Source organism: Chrysemys picta, chromosome 19 (assembly GCF_011386835.1).
Source record: "Chrysemys picta bellii isolate R12L10 chromosome 19, ASM1138683v2, whole genome shotgun sequence".
Classification (NCBI taxonomy): Eukaryota; Metazoa; Chordata; order Testudines; family Emydidae; genus Chrysemys; species Chrysemys picta.
In genome coordinates, this window is record NC_088809.1 from 17,457,707 (window position 1) to 17,475,581 (window position 17,875).

A 17,875-nucleotide genomic window follows, 5' to 3' on the forward strand; every position below is an offset into this window, starting at 1 on the left:
TGATACCTATATATAGGGTGGCTAGGGAAATTAAAATGCAGTGTTACATTTTAATCACAGAAAAACATGGATTTTTATGTATTTTTTATTGGAGAATTTTGATTTTTTTTCATGAAAAATTAGGATCCCTGGTGGTCATGCCCATAAGGGTCTCATGTCATGTAGCAATTATTTTCAGTGACACGTGTGCTGCTACACAACAAGCAGCATTTTGGATCTTATCCCAATATCCTGAAATCTGAATCCTGTGCCCCAGAGGAATCCTCCAAACCCTAGCAAAATTTAACGGGAAGGAAAAAAGTTCCATTACATTTCTTCAGCCTCACGTACCTTCAGTAAAGTGCACAGGATACAGAGTTGCTTTGCTTATATGCTCACAAATACTCTGCAACAGCTACTGTCTGTACCATTAACCACAACTGTCTGTTCAGATGGCCTGTGCTGTGCTGGTGCTCTATGATGTTATACCATGGGCTGACTATTGTGCATTTAGCAGCAGTCCAATGGAGGCTCATCAGTGAATGCTCTGACAGTATACTCTTCTTGCTGTAGATCATAATGGAAGTCACATGATGTGGTTTCATTAAAACACAGACATTTTGGCTCCAGCAGAATAAATTTCACTTTCATTTTTGTGGAATGCTATCAGGATAATAAACACACTGCAAGGTTTGTTTTCTTATTTCAATAGGCTTCATAGACCTAAAAGAACATATTTGAACTCGGTAATTGATCCTTCCTCTCATCTTTTTATTTTCTTTTTGGTAGAAGCTGTTGATGATACAGGATCTCATTTTCAGAAGTGCTGAGAAACTGTAATTCCCAGTGAAGTCAGAAGAAGCTCACGGTCTCTGAAAATCAGGCCCTCAGTACCTAATCATTCTGGGACAAATTGTCTCTTTATTTACATTGTCTAACTTTGAATTTCAATGGGAATTAGTTACCTACCTCATTTAGGCACATTTGTAAATCCCACTAGACACCTATCTGCATCGTTATGTGTCCAAGTGCCTTTGTAAATCTGTCCCAATGTAAATCTTGCTGTTGACTTCACTAGGAGTTGGATTGACCCCCATACACATGTAGCCTCCTTTGTTTAGCATAGTTCCGAAATGAAAGTCCACCACAGGATGTGCTATGCTCAGGGGTGGATCTGTGTCAATATTTAGTGGTGCTGCACACATTGAAAATTCTCCCATGGTTGTTATGTATCCAGCATGTGTTTAATGTGGAAGATATTCCTAGAGTTCATGCTATGCATGCACATACTGCTACATGTCTTCTGCACCCTGTGGAAGGTTTTAACTCATTGCATTGTATCTAATGCCCAAAACTTGAATACTCGTCAGTGGCCTGCTAATATGGAGATATTGGGCCAAATTTTGAAAGGTATTTAGGCACTTGATTTAAATGGCTGTTAGGCATCTAGGTGCATTTGAAAATAGCAGTGGTGACTGTTTTCATCTTTAGGTGCCTAAATACCTTTAAAAATCTGGCCCATGTAGCTCATGTGGGCCTTTATAGTCTGGTGATGATATCTTTGTTTAGAGCCAGAAGCATGTCTGGCTCTTTTCTTAGCTTGCAGAATTACCTAGGTAAAATTTCACCCCAGAGAACTGAACCTTTGATGCTGGAGTTTTCAAAAGGCCTCTGATCTGTGTGTACTTAGGGCCCTGAATATAGTACAGTCCAGAGACCCTTGAAAAAATTGGCCCTTGACTCTCAAAGAGTCTGATCCAAATGGAGTCTTTCTATTAATTTCAATGGTTTGTATACATTTATATCCCATATGTAAAAGTTACAATTGTTGGCAGTATATTGGATGCCCTCCTTGTTTTATCTTGCTGCTTCACCTAGTTATTTGGCTCTGCCATTACCCCAAATGACTGAGCTGATCCTGACTGCGTCCTCCTTAGTTGCCCATATGGTACACCAAGCTACTCCTAGAAGAGCCTCAATTAAAGTATTGTCATTTAGGAACAAAGGGCCAGATTCTGATTTCACTTACATTCAAAGCCCTCGGTGGGATGGGTCCAGAATACCTAAAGGACTGCATCATAATTCAGGACCACAACCTCCCACAAAAGCTCTGTTCTTCAGGAACAATGGAACAGTCCACTTCAAGAATAAAACTCATTTGCAGGTGATAGAGCTTTCACAGAGGCTGATCCATGACTGTGGAACTCACTGCCACAGGATCATAGAACAGCCACGAACCATACCACCTTCAGGGCAAAATGTAGAGCTCACTTCATCCACTTAGCTTTCCCACACAACAACAGACAAAAATAACCCTGCTCTTTCAGAGGGATCAAGAGAGACCCACTACGAGGCATGTCTCATCTAGTGTACTGTTTTGCATGGTGCTCAGATTCCACGTTGAGGAGTTACTTCGGATTTACACCGATGTAACAGATATCATACCAGCCCCATGTCTTTTTTGTAGTGTTTCAGGACAAAAGAATATAGTTAACATTCATCAATAAAAGAAAGACGGATAGCTAGTGTGCTTCTTGCAACAGAGCTAGCTACTTTTATGAGCTCTGATATTATCATCTTATATAATGAAGTGCCTTTATAAATAATTGGAATGTGATCAACAAATCTGCTGCTGTACAAAATAGAATAGAATCCTGCTCAGTGCCTCTTTGCCTTATTAGTAAGGGTTAATAGGCATGGAAAATAAATTACAGCTGGCTGAAATTTTTCAAACACATTTTTTCCCCAAACTTTGGGGTTGGGGCCTGGGAGGGAGGAGGGAGAGAAAAAAAAAGAAGAAAAACACAAAAATGAAAACAAATATTGTGAAAACAGAAGAGAAAACAAACATTAAAAAAAAAAAAAATAGGGTCTGATTTGAACTGCAAAGTGAAAACCACTTTGAATTTTTTATTTGTTTTGTTTGTGAAATTTAATTTTTAATTTTTCAGACCACTCTGACACAAACGTATTGTAGTCACTTAAATCTCAGCTCTGACTGTGATGCAAACCAGGAGCAGATCTGATGGATAAGCAGGTTCCATAGTTATATACCGTAGTTACTTTTCAGAGTAGCAGTTTTAAGTCTGCAGTGAATTGCATCCTATCCTTAATGGAGCATTAAAAGAACACCTTTAGCTTCCTAGATGGAGCACGTGACTCGTAAAACGGTACAGGTCCCCATGGAGCTCCCCAGGGCACGCAGATCTGTAGGAGGAATTGAAGGTCCCACAAAGGCAGCATGTTGTACTCCTGCCTTGACGGTTGTAATGAACTCAGTTGGGTGGGGTTCTGTCACATCTGGCTTTTTTTCCCCACCCTAATTACAATTACAGTGATCTGAACTTACTGGAATTTCATTCCTTGATAACTCACAAATAGAGGTTAATGCAGTTTACAGATAATTGATTCTAATAAATATCAGATCAGTTTGAGAGTTTGTTATTCTTTTTGGTAGTCTTTTAAATGCGTTTGCCTGAATGCTTGTTTCTTTTAAAATGTGTATTCTGGATGTTTGAATTCTATTCCTTGTTAACTGCAGTGGTTAGATACAACCTCCCACATTTTAAACATAAAAGGGCCAGATTCTGCTCTGATTTATACCAATAACATTATTGAAGTGAGTGGAGTTACTCCAGATTTACGCCAGTGTAACTGAGCTCAGAATCTAGCCCATAATTACTTTGTTCTATTGTCATAAAAATGCGGTAACTATAACTTAACATATAATGGCTTAAATAAGCCTTAATGCTTCTGTCTTCGGGACTTTTTCTTCTCTTGGTACTGATTCAAGCTCACAGTAATTCCTTTTTACTAATAGCCTATTTTTTTCTCTTTTTGATCTGCAGGACTGTGTGCAATTAAACCAATACAAGTTGCAAAGTGAAATTGGCAAGGTATGTTAGTGTAATTAAAGTTTCTATTACAGTAGCACCCAGCAGCCCCATTGTGCTACATGCACACCCACGTGAAGACACGATCCCTGCCCTGAAGACCGATATAGTCCAAGACTATATTCAGCCTTTCTTTTCTTCCCTCTTATTTGTCTTATCAAGTTTTGCTCAAGATCAGTGTTGAACTACTTTTTCTGAAATCTACATTTATTTTCCTTCCAACTGACGGTATTGAGCTGGCTCTCTTCCAGGGTGTTTCTTGCCAAATGTAACACCAAGGTCCTTTAATGAATTAATCCAACCAATGAGAAAAGAAAGATAAAGGCAGGCACTTGTTCTCCGTCAGGACTGGTTAAATCTTATTTCCATGTAGAAATTGCTGATTTAATTCTATTCTGTATTTAAAAGTCTCAGAATGATTCCAGAAGAGATTCACTGAAAGTTATTTAAAGGTCTGAATTGGTGAACAGTTCAGACACCTGCACATTTGGACTCATGCCATGTGTCTGCAGATGGATCAGTAAATGATAGTTCCCTAAAGGCTGTACTTGCTATTGCGATCTACGTATTCCATTTTGAAGTGACTACACCTGCTTCCACAGGTAGTTTCACCAAAAAGGTTATTAGCTCAAACTTCTCTAGGGCTCACAGACTCTGACCACTTCAGAGAGATGTCTTCTTACTTACAAACTGACTGTGTGGATCAGTTAAAGCATCCAGATTAGCAAGCGCCAGGTTGTAGTAGAGTAGGTGTTTCATAAGCATGCTGTGATTCTGCACTGCAGCCAGTCCCTGGGGTGGTAGTAATTACTGTGTATATCAAAACATATGTGTGGCTCATTTCCAAGTTTTAGCACCTGTTTTCTGTGACAAGAAACCACAGTTGCTGCTTTCTTTTTGTCCTTCATATGCATGCAGGAATGGGGGAAAGGGCAGTGGGTGATTTCTGTTGCTAGGCTTTGAATGTACCTGTCTAGATTAATTGTGTACGGGTACAGTACCTGGAGAGAGCAGAATCAGGGAGAGAATATTGGAGACTCTTGCTAATTCTCAATTATGCTTATCTCCAGACTTGACAATTCTCATTCACAGATATTCTCCGTGGGGTCTCCTGTCTTCTTATCTGAGAGAGCGCTCTAGGCAGTTCTCATATCACCAAGACTTTGACACATATGCAGTTTACCACAGCACATTCATTAGTGGAAGTTTACCCTAAAAAATTAAAATAGAGATTGGTCCAGGTCAGGAAGTTCAGAGAGATGCAATTCTGAAGGTGTTTGGACCTGAGTCTTTGGCTTTGCACATGATAGAGGTAGGAACCAGCTGCAAATTCAGATCTGTCTCCAGACTTTTCCAGGGTGTTTGGATCTGGGAATTCTGTTTGGGCCTCACCTCCATTTAAAGCTAAATTACATCTATCAGAATGAATGAGCAAAGCCCTTTCCTTGATTTTTTTTAAAAATTGTATTTCTTTAATTAGGGCCACATTGCAATACGCTTACTCCCCTCGTGTAGTACCTTACTCTTCCATTAGATCCATGACGGTCAATGAAGAGTATGTTACTATTCAAGGTGCATAAATGTATCACAGTCCAAGCCCTCAGTCTTGTGCAGAGGGCCCACCAAGCCCTATGCTCTCCTTAAGACCCATTTAAACCTTATTTTGGTGGCTTTAGTGGGACTTAAGTGGTAGAGAGGGCTTGTGCAGGCCTTCTACAGAGGAGTGAATTTCACCTTTACTTTCTAATCTGCCACATTAAATAATTCACAATGGGCCTGATCCATAGCCCAGTAAAGTCAATGGAAAGACTTCCATTGACTCCAGTGGGTTTTGGGTCAGGCCCAAAGCTTTGCTCACCAGCCCTTCTTGAGATTTAGGGTCTCATTCCAACTCTTAAGTCAATGGAAATGCTCCTACTAATTTCAGCGGGAGTTGGATCACACCCTTAGTGTAGTTCTTATACATGTATTTAATGGGCAACTATTGGAGGAGGAATCTAGTTATAGTTTAATATCTTGGTCTTGTAAAATGTATAGAGTTGACAGAAAACTAGATGACATTTCAGTGGTTTTACTTTGAGCTCCTACTGGAGCTGTCATGTTCCACATGCTCTAGTACTGACCTTTCCATAAACTGCAACTGACCAGGCAACACACACTCATTAGAACTGTGCCAATTAACATCAGCTGAAGATATGATCTACAAAGTGTTAATTTCTTATAAACTCCCAGCGCATGGAAAGTCCTCTATGAAAATGGTGGGGGCCTCCAGTTGTGAGGGGGTGTATGAAGGGAATATAAAAAACTAACACAGAAACAAAAAGACTTTAAAAAGAAAATGTTCCCCAATGTTCAACTTGTAATAAAAATATAACCTTGGCTCAGGGCATTTGCTGAGGATTAATAACTGGTTGGAGTTAATGGCCTGAGGCAGTTCCTTCCAGACAGTCATTAATCCTGAGGAAATGCTCTGTGCGCCATCATTATTGCCCAAATGAAATAGCTTTCAGGAGAGGAAGGACATTATCCCTGGCATTGAACATAACAATGAAGAGAAGAGAAACTCCCTTTGCCCCATATATGTCTTGGTCCATCTGAGTTGCGTTTCATAGGGGGAAGGGAGCTGCACTGTATAACACAATATGACATCACGTGAAGCTTTTGCTTGAGGCTGTTGAGTGTACTTCTTATTTTTCACTGCAAGGCCAAACATGATAAGCCTTGAGCAGCAGGCAAACAAAGCAAGGCAGCCGAACTGACTGTGTAATTTGTGTTTATTTATAGGGCTCCTATGGTGTTGTGAAACTGGCCTACAATGAGAGTGACGACAAGTATTACGTAAGTGCCTCTTTCCCCGTATTACTGGCTGGTGTTGATATTTCTGATTCTTTTTTCACATCCCAGAGAACTAGCTCTCTCCTGTTTTGTTCTGTTTTTAAATCCTTCTGAGCCACGTGGCCTGTGAATAGAAAATCAGCCTGATGGGGCATGAGGCTACACTTTTCAGTGTGTGTGATGCAGAGCAGTGTAATGTGAGCAAAACCTAGTGTGAAGTGTTATCTAATGAGTGGAGATGTTGGACACATGTTTCAGAAATAGGCAAGTAAACTTATTGCTGAGCTATCTTGACATTTTCTAGATATGAAAGAGGTCACCTGAAATGAGAGATCTACTGTGCTTCTAAAAAATCTTCCTGGAAGGAACAGGCACATTTCGTAACTGAATGTTGGGCCCTGTATGTGATACCCCTAGCAATACAACCCAGCACAGCACTGTGTGGTTTCTTTGTGACAGCACTGCATGTTATACTATTCAATTAGCAAGTCAATGTTTAGCTGTAGGGAGTGTTGCCTAGGGGAGAGAGCACTGGGGTGGGACTCGAGACCTGGATTCTATTCCGAACTCTGCCACTGGATTGCTGTGTGATCTTGAGCAAGTCACTTCCCCTCATCAAGCCTCAGTTTCCCCATTGGTAAACTGGGGATAATGATGCTTACATCATTGTAAAGTGCTTTGAGATCTACAGATGAAAATTGCTGTATAACAGGTAGGTATTATTATAATGAAGACAATGGAAAAATCAAGATATTATGGTGATGGGCTCTGTAGCAAGGCCTGCAAATAAGTAAAAATCAATCAGTCCATTGTATAGCTAATTGTAGGGTTTGGGCATAGAGAATCAAAAATGCCTCCTTAGTTCAGAACACATATAAGCACATACTTAAGTCCTTTCCTGAATTGAGGCCATAGGTTTAAGACTTCTACTTCTAAATAGCTGTTAAATCAAAAAAGTCCAATACCTGTCACTTCAGACCCACAGATAGGGTAAACCTGGAATCTCTAATCTGAACCCTTTCCAAATTTTCTAGTGAGGGGTCGATTTGACTCCATAGTCCCATACCCTTGTGTTTTTTGTTCTGGATTGGATCAAAAACCACAAAGCCGTCAATTTTTTTTATTTGGATGGATCTGAAATCTCATGAGAACAGCTGATCTTGAGCGATTTCTACCATTTTGTAGTCCTGAAATCTGATGAGAAGTCCAAATCCAAACATGAGCCCTCTTTGGACCCAAACCTTTGACAGGGTAACTGATTTGGTGGGTAGGGGGAATGCAGTGGACATAATATACCTGTTCTTCGACACATGACATTCTGATAAGTAAGCTGGAGAAATGCAGGCTTGACAGAAGTACCATTAAGTGGATATATAATTAGTTAAATAACTGCAAACAAAGAATAACTATTAATGGAATGATGTCAGATTGGAGAGACTTATCAAGTGGAATTCCACAGGGATATGTTCTGGCTCCAGTGTTGTTTAACATCTGTATTAGTGACCTGGATGTAGGAATAGAGAGCATACTGATGAAGTTTGCAGATGACACAAAGCTGGGGGTGTTGCCAGTATTATGGAAGATAGAGCTGAAATTCAGAGGGATCTTGATAAATTGAAGAATGAGGCTATAGACAATAAAATGAAATTCAAGAAAGACAAATATAAGGTGCTATACTTAGGGAAGAAAAAACAAATGCACAAATACAGAATGGGGGAAAACTGGCTTGGCAGCAGCACTGCTGAGAAGGATCTGGGAGTTGTGGTGTAGCACAACCTCAACGTTAGTCAGCAGTGCCATGCTGTTACAAAAAAAACCAAATGCAATTTTAGGTTGCATCAACAGAGGCAGAGCATGTAAGTCATGGGAAGTGATAGTTCCACTCTACTCAGTGCTGGTTAGGCCTCAGCTGGAGTACTGTATCCAATTTTGGTCACCAATATATAGAAAGTATGTAGAGAAACTCAAAAGGATCCAGAATCAAGTGACAAAGATGATCAAAGGGATAGAATGCAAGCCATACAAGCAAAGGCTGAAGGAACAGTGTATGTTTAGGTTGGAAAAGAGGAGATTAAGGGGGGATATATTAGTGGTATTCAGATACTTGAAAGGTTGCCACAAAAAGATGGAGGAAAGCTGTTCTCTTTTGCCACAGAGGGCAGGACAAGAGGCAATGGGTTCAAACTATAGCATAGCAGATTTAGATTAAATCTCAGGAAAAACTTCCTATCTATAAGAGCAGTACAATGGAACAGACTGCCTTGGGAGGTTGTGGAAGCTTCTTCACTGAAGGTTTTCAAAAGAAGACTGGATAACCATCTGTCTTGGATGGTTTAGAGACAACAAATCCTGCATTTTGGCAGGGGGTTAGACTAGATGACCCTTGTAGTCCCTTCTAATGATTCTAACCCCAGTCTAATTTTAGTGAGGATTGGGATCTGAACACCTCCCTATCTCTTTGAAATTGAAGATCCACACTCAGTTTCTTGGCCAACATTTGAAGCACTAAACTAAAGAGCAACTCCAGACAAGTCTGGCCTCCTGGTCTGAAGTCTCTTTGTCTGAGTGTGATGTGGGAAACACACACCCCATGGAGTGGGGGGAAGCTTGAAGGCTAGAGTAGCAGCCACAGAACAGCTCCACTGCTCATCGTCTGGGAAGAAGGGGTTTTTCCCCACCAATCTCTCTCCATGTAGGACCCCAAGTACTTTGGCTGTGCAGACCACTTAAGTCCCACTTAAATCTAATTTTGAGAGCTTACATAGTACTTAAGTGGTGCATAGGCCTCTGATGGCCTTCTGCACAAGAGTGAATTTCACCCTGAAATGAGGATTTGCCCCTTAAGGGGCAAATTGGAGAGTTCATAAATAGCAGACTGCAACTGATATTAGTCACATTGCTTACTGCACTTCTGGAAGGTGTTCCGATATTATAGTGATGAGCATGACATAAGAACCTATATAAAACAGACTAGACTGTGCCAGAGCCAGGAGATACCTGGAAGTCTGACTGTCCCTATAACTGTAGTGATCTACAGTCTGTGTGTGAAACTTGTTCCCATTCAGAGGCAGGTCAAGGCCTATGGACTGCTCAAGCCCCCAGCACAAGTAGGGTACAGGCCCGGTGTTAGGCACAGGAATGAGGAATAAGCTCTCCAAATTGGTTCCTCATTCCCATGGTAATAAGAAGGAACTTTCACAAACAGCCACCCTGTTGCTCAGATATTTTTCCTTCCTGACTTGCAGTTCTGCTACCGAGCTAACAGCTTTTTTAGCATGACTGTTAACATCATTATCCAAGATTATCCTAGCTGGTCATATTTCCAGCTAGTGTGAGACTGCATAGGAAATATATTGAAATGATAGAAGGAAGAAATGATGCATATCTGGAAAAGACACCCTGAATCTATCCAGCTGGATGGAATCGCCATTGTTTCCATGCCTTTCACTTTCTAACCAACTCAGCCCGTTAATTGAAATGTTTGCTGTTCCCATGAGTTCCTCTTTCTGCTCTGGCCTCCTAACAAACTCTGCCCTATCGTGCTGATTTGGGTGGAAATTGCATATTGCACAAGACATTGTTCTAAATGCAGAACCTAGTGACATGCTAATACAGTCATTTCTATGAATTCTCTCCTCCCACTTCTACCTGAGGATGCCTCTGTAACATGGAGGGAAGCAAACCACTGAACATATCAGATTTATTAATGCAGGGATTTTAATTTTATTTCCTGGGCATGACTTTATTTAGTGAGTGTGCTCAGTGCTACACAGAGGGCTGGTTCAGGGAATTTGCGGGAGTTGTGTAGATTAGGAACAGAGGTAAAATGTAGGTTGAGATTAGCTAACCCTATTGGTACTGTGATCATTGCACTTGTGTTAGATGCAGGTTAACATCTTTTATGTTGGTTTAGCTGGTGAACAGCTAATTCAGGGTAAAATGTGCTAACCTATGTCTTCATTAGTTGGTTAGAAAGGTCTGGGTTAGTGAACACATGTTTGCTAAATGCCACTTAATCTCAATTTCTTTTTCTAAACTAGACAAACCTTCAGAGGCTACTGCAGCCAGAGTGTGCCATCTACTGCTAGGAAGATTCCATTTCAGCCCTGGTACCTCAGCAGAGACCCTCATACACAAAACCCATTTACTCAGACTTTGTGCAAGGAAGGAGCAGAGGTTCACAATGATCCACCCTCCAAATCCCCAATAGACTTTAAGACCAGAAGGGACCATTATGATCATCCTGTCTGACCACCTGCACATTGCAGGCCACAGAACCTCTCCCACCCACTTCTGTAATAGACCCATAACCTCTGACTGAGTTACTGAAATCCTCAAATCATGATTTAAAGACTTCAAGTTACAGAGAATCCACCATTTACACTAATTTAAACCTCCAAATGACCCATGCTGGGGAGGAAGGCAAAAAACCCAACCAACTCAGGGTCTTTGCCAATCTGACCAGGGGGGGAATGGCAATTAGTTAGACCCTGAGCATTTGGGCAAGACCCAACAGCCAGAAACCAGAAAAGAATTCTCTGTAGTAATTCAGAGCCCTCCCCATCTAGTGTTCTATCACAGGGCATATTTGCTACTTGCAGTCTCACAACGGCGGTCTACCATTGTAGGCAGTCTCATCATACTATCCCTTCCAAAAACTTATCAAGCTCAGCCTTGAAGCCAGTTAGGTTTTTACATAAGAACAGCCATACTGGGTCAGACCGAAGATCCATCTAGCCCAGTATCGTGTCTTCCTACAGTGGCCAATGCCAGGTGCCCCAGAGGGAATGAACAGAACAGGTAATCACCAAGCGATCCATCCCCTGTCGCCCATTCCCAGCTTCTGGCAAACAGAAGCTAGGGACACCATCCCTGTCCATCCTGGCTAATAGCCATCGATGGATCTATCTCCATGAACTATTTTTCCCCCCACTGTTCCTCTTGAAAGGCTGTTCCAGAACTGCACTCCTCTGATGGTTAGAAACCTTCATCTGATTTCAAGACTAAACTTGTTGATGGCCAATTTATATCTGTTTGTTCTTGTGTCAACATTGGCACTTAACTTAAATAACTCCTCTCCCTCCCTGGTATTTATCCCTCCATTGTATTTATAGAGAGCGATCAGATCTCCCCTCAGCCTTCTTTTGGTTGGGCTAAACAAGCCAAGCTCTTTGAGTCTCCTCTGATAAGGTAGGTTTTCCATTCCTCTGATCATCCTAGTAGCCCTTCTCTGCACCTGTTCCAAGTTGAATTCATCTTTCTTAAACATGGGAGACCAGAACTGCACACAGGGTTCCAGATGAGGTCTCACCAGTGTCTTGTATAATGGTAATAACGCTTCCCTATCTCTACTGGAAATACCCCACCTGTTGCATCCTAGGACTGCCTTAGTCTTTTTCACGGCCACATCACATTAACGGCTCATAGTCATCCTGTGATCCAACAGTACACCCAGGTGACGGTCTTTCTCCTCCACTGTAGCTTCCAACTGATAAGTTTCCAGCTTATAGCAAAAATTCTTATTGTTAGTCTCTAACCTTACACTTTGCACTATTAAATTTCATCCCTGCGACAAAGTCTCAAAACAAAGGATGCACCAAAACAGTGGCAGGGAGGGAGGCCTGGGTTTTTCAACGCCTCGGGCAATAGCAAAAAGAAAAATATCTGACTGCATTGAATGTCTGCTATTTTACAACCCCTGGTGGAGGGGCCTGCTACACAATTGACCCAACATTTTCATATGACAAGGGCAGATTGCAGCAGCAGAAGAGTAATAATGCTAGGTTTTTACTCTGCTTTCATTTGCTTGCACACGTCATTCTTTTTTCTGGTGCAGCCATACAGGGGGCATTCCCCTCACTCTCCCTATTGTGTAAAACTCTGGAATTTTGTTGGCTGCTCATCCTGGGGGCATCAGTGTCAGTTTTTTGCAGTGTTATAGATTGTGATGGAGAGGCTTCCAGTTTCCTGAGGCGTTGAAATACCTTGGAATTTGACAGATTGTTTTAAAAGCTTAAGAGAAATGATAGAGAATTGTGTAATTAGCTAATGGTTGCATTGCTCCTCACATTTCCCTGTGTGTTTGACTGACATGCAGTTTTTAATACTGAGATAAATTGCATGTTGTTCCACTTATCGCTGCTGTCTAAAACCATGTTACAACAATACACTTTGACAAGAGTTGTCAGGCAGCCGAAGGGGAGATCTAATGCAAATGTGTAGCACCAACAATTACCAGGAGCAATTCTGATCATGGCAATTGGGAGAGGGGGCTTTTTTATTCTTTTTTTTTTCCAAAATCAACATTGCCAATTTCTCTTTTTGTCTTCATGTTGAAAAGTGACAACAAATAATTGGAGAAAATTAGCATTTAAGTGGCCTGGAATTGTATATGGTATGTAGCCGAACCTCACACATTCTATTTCAGTACAAGGAAGTGTTGCCACCTAGCTTAAAGGAAACAGAGAATGATTGTGCAAAAAAACAGTATATGCCTATAAACAGGACAAAACTTATTTTTAAGATGCAGTATTTTATTCATGTTACAAAATCCTGCACAGTGCAAAATCGTAGTATACGATCCTTTACATGATTGTTGCTGAAGTATGGGACAGTGTGCATTCTGTGTTGATTACTGCAGAACTTTTAAGCACCAATAGCCTGACTCAGTTCTTGTGGAAGTCAGTAGAAAGACTCATTATGTTAATGGATTTTGGATCAGGCCTCAAATTAGGCATATCCCTTTTAATAAGAAATCCGTGGTCATCCCATATGCAAGCAGGACTTTATTTTTTTCTGATTTTGACCTTCTATTAAAAGAAAAATAGAAAAATGAAAAGAATCCCATTGACTTTGTTGGGCGTAGCCTGCTAAAGCACAGGCCTCTACCGTTCGAGTTCAGTCCCTGCTGATAACCTGCCATTACACCAGAGTTTGTAAAACTATGCCTAGAAACCCTTACAGCTGTAAATATTTCAGTGTTACAGTTTGCAGTAGATGCTTTAACAGTGATTAAAAAAAAAGGCCAAGCACCTTAAAAGGCAAAAAATACAAAGCAGAAACAACATATGTCCCTGTGGAAGTCTAGTTTGGAGTAATTTTGCTGATGAAATTTGAGTCTGAGAAGCCTCAGGCCATGTATTTTTCCTGTTCTCAATCTCTAAAACAGCTTGTAGCGCAAAGTGATTGAGAAGGACAATTGCTGTTCCAATTCTGGACAAAAATGATCCCATTCCATTTTTTTCCCTGCAGCTTCTTGATGGAGATGATAAAGATTGAGTTTCTTCATGAAAGCTTTCCAGATGCAGCCATAAATCCTCCATTAAAAATCACACCAAAAAATAGGGAGGGATGAGAAGCAATTCAGGTTCCTCAGACACAGATGCCATCACTCAGTCACACGTTACGCATGCAACTTGTTCAGTGACCAAGATGGATGGAGTGATCGGATGTAAACTGTTTAGATGATGATATGATAAACAGTGCTTGGGATTAGTGATGACAAATTTATGGTCAGCATCTGAATAGCATGATATGCAGGAATAATGGCTTTCCCTTATTCAGCAAAAGAGGGTTTGTAGCCCCTTTTCATTGGGATGTCATTCTGAAACATGGCAGATAAGGGTAAAGAATAGATGGGGGGCTTATTGGAAATAAACAGTGATACTTTTCCGCATTCCCAATGGGACATTTAATCCAACAATGGTATAAGATTATTGATAATAATGCTTTGAATGTATATCACTTTCCATATCCAAAGTGCTGGACAAACATCAATCCAATGTAGCTTCTATACAGCTGAACCTCCATGGAGTGAGCTTGGGTATACAGTAATTGAAGTCCTCAGCTGTCTCAATGCATTGCAATGTGCAGATGGCAAGTCCACTTACAAGGCGCAACACTGCTTATTGCCCCCGTGTGAAATAATGGAAATTTTGTTACTGACTTTACGGAAAGCAGGATCTGAGCTATAGAGTCGGCATCAGATCATCAGAACTTCTGAGTTACAGAACTCCTCCTGATCTTTAATCTTTCATCTCAAAGATACCAAGATCCTCTTTTGTTGGGTTATTCCCCTAAAGTAGTTTAGCCCTTTTGATTATGCTCCTCAATACACAGACTGCAGTAATGCTATGAAGAAAATAGTAGGCTTAAATATTGTACAGAGTTTTCCATTAATCAGAGAAATTGTAACATGATCCCCATGCTGCCTCCCAAGAACACACGCCACGAACCACGTTTTCATGAAATCAGAAAGGGACAGGAATTGGGCACAGGGGCATAGATAGAGAAAACTACTGGCACCATTTGTTTCGGAAGAAGCTATTGAGGCACTCGTCAGTACTAAGGGAAAATCCACAACCAGGTTCTGAGAGAATTCTGTGTCTGAAAGGCTCTGTTTGGATAATTAGTTTTGCTTGAGAGAGGAAATGGGTTGGTTCTTTCATGAATGCATTGCCTTGGTGACAGCTCTGCTTGAGCCTAGAAGGAAGAGAGACTTGCTAAATCCCCATTGTATCTCTGCTGTTATGCACAGCTAGGATGCAATGTGGTGATTTGCCTCTCCAGCTTTCACTGTAGTGAAAACTTGACTTTAATACTGTTTATTCATGCCTCTATTCTTTGTGGTAATTAAATGACTCCTGCTCGTTCCGCAAGAAACTTTGCTGTTCATCCGACATATTGATTTAGAAAACAATGGGATGTATTATGATCCAACCTCTTTGCACTGCTCTGATGGCACAAGGGGGCTAGAAAACTACCAGAGTTCTGCAGATGGGGAGTTCCCAAGGGTTGGGGAGTCACCAGTAGACAAAGAGCTGGCGTAGCTGCAGCTGCAGTATAGGAAGCAAGTCCGAATACTGTCATAGGCATCACACAACCTTAACTACATTACAGTATCCATACAGTTGCCATGTAGTTCCTTTCAGGTGAGTTATGAACAGTTGAGATGACTGGGTTACTACTACTTGCTTCCCTCATTGAATGTGAGAGCACTGTTTTACTAGCATCCTTCCTCCCTTAATCCTATGACAGGGAGGAAGGATGGTAGAGTGATTAGGACACTACCCTAGGACTTGGAAAATCCAGGTTCAGTTCCTTGCTCTCCACAGACTTCGTGTGCTCATGGGCAAGTCACTTAGGACTGGATTTTTAAAGGTATTTAGGTGCCCAATGGAATCTTCAAAAGCATCTAGGCACCTAAAACTCATTGATTTCAATAGATGCTTTTGAGAATCCCAAGCGGTGCCTAAATGTATTTAAAAATGTGTCCCTTAGCCTCTCTGTGCCTCAGTTTCCCAACAGTAAAATACGGATAATAGCATTTCCCTGCCTCACAGGTGTGAGGGTTGTGAGGTGCTCAGATATTATGGTACTGGGGCCATATAGATACCTAAGCTAGATAGGACAGTGCTGAAAACAGGCATTCCCTCTGTGCCATTCCATTCCCTGCAAGTTCTAGACCGAGTAGGGTAGGGATCATGATTCTTATAAATTATTTGTATCATGGCAGTGCCTAGTGGCATCAACTGAAAGCAAGGCCCCATTAGTTTAGTAATGTTGATGCTTACCAGTTTTTGCCAATGAACTAGCAAAACTTGGTGAATTTTTATTTTAAAGTTCATTTTTACTCATCAAATGGGAAAAAGACTCTAATTTTAGAGATGGGATCAGGACAATGTAACGGTCTGTTTACTGGCTGAATCTGAGTGAAAGAGTAATCCTGTATTTGAATTTCTTTGGTGAGTAGAAATTAATATTTTCTGAAGTTTGCTTGTCACTGTAATTTGGGTGCAGGGGGAGAAATAAAAGTGTGTTTATAGTACACTGAGAACCCTCCTGTCCTGGGCCTTCTTTCAAGGTGCTGATTGTGGAGGTGGTTTTTGGGTTGTGGACATCACAAACTCATTTCACACAGACTACAGAATAATTCAGCCAACCAGTTGGAACCAAGCTTAGACATGGCAATGTGTAGGTGAAGGACTAGAACTGTCTAGTCTCCATCTCCTGATACTACTATTTTCAATGTGTGCCTCTGTAGTTATAAAATGGGATTGAGTGCCAGAGTCTCTGCTCAGTTACACCAGCATAAATTCAGATTTCATTGGAGTTAGTCCAGCTATCCACTGATATAACTGAGATTTTAATCTGGCCCTTAAACTATATAAGAGACACTGGAAGGATGGATGGGGTTTCTGGTTGGTAGCTGTATCCTCACCAGCAGAGATAACTAGCATCAGGTAACATGTAATGAAGTCTCCTTCCATTGAGCCCCATTTCAGTGAGGTCACTCCCCTGTGGATTACAGATATGGAAATTTGATTAATAGAAGTAAACTACTCATTCTGAAAAAGCCTCACTAGAGCAGAATATTTCCCTGAGCAAATTGTCATATGAGCTGGTTTCTCATGAAATATTTATCTGTGAAGTCTTCAGGGATCATTGGAGTGGCTGCTAGAAGGTTATTTAACACAGTAGTACCTATGAAGTCTCAGAGATTTGATTTATTACATTTAAGTTGTCTTTTGCCATCACGCCTAATGCCATTTGGACGGCAGAAAAATTACTTCCATGTCCACCATCTCACATCAACTACATATTGGTTCCAAACAACTGTATGATACTGGAATATGAGAATGTAGAGGGATGGAAGAGTGTCACCAAGTGGCCAGCTTATTTAAATGTATGCTTCCTTTTGTGTTCTCTTATCCATTGTACCCTGCAATTCCTATGCTACCCCACAGATCACTGTGCCCCTCAATCTGTGATACCACAGTGACAGGCATCCTGGAAATAACTAACCTAGAGCTCTTGGGCCTGGTTCTCAGTTACACCAAGATCCCTTTATGAAACTCTGGTAGCGTAAAGGGGGCAGAAATGGCCTTGTGAGAATACTGCCTGTGCTATTCCTAATCCATAAAGCAAACTTTCAATATAAATACATTATTCTGTAAATATCATCTGTACATATGTCTCTCCGTGATTATGAATTGTGACAAGTTATGAGCTTTCTGTAGTTACCTTACATGTTACTTTTTAGGGATGGCTATCCTACACGGCATGTGTGTTGTAGTGAGTTTCTCGGGTGTGAGATGAGAGATGTTTGCAAAGAGCAGGACACTGTTTACAAAGGGGTCTCTGTGTCACACAGAGTAACTGAGAATCAG

General features: G+C 41.0%; 1 protein-coding gene across 11 annotated transcripts in view; it reads left to right on the forward strand.

Moving 5' to 3' along the window:
• CAMKK1 (calcium/calmodulin dependent protein kinase kinase 1) overlaps positions 1 to 17,875 on the forward strand; it is a 192,604-nt gene that overhangs the window by 98,941 nt on the left and 75,788 nt on the right. For 9 of the 11 annotated variants that reach the window (XM_005284390.3, XM_005284395.3, XM_042857759.2 and 6 more), the window contains 2 exons: positions 3,828 to 3,875; positions 6,657 to 6,710. In XM_005284390.3, coding sequence (XP_005284447.2) covers positions 3,828 to 3,875; positions 6,657 to 6,710 — 102 coding nt within the window. The remainder of the gene's footprint in view (positions 1 to 3,827; positions 3,876 to 6,656; positions 6,711 to 17,875) is intronic. The other 2 variants (XM_065573276.1, XM_065573278.1) reach the window with 1 other exon arrangement.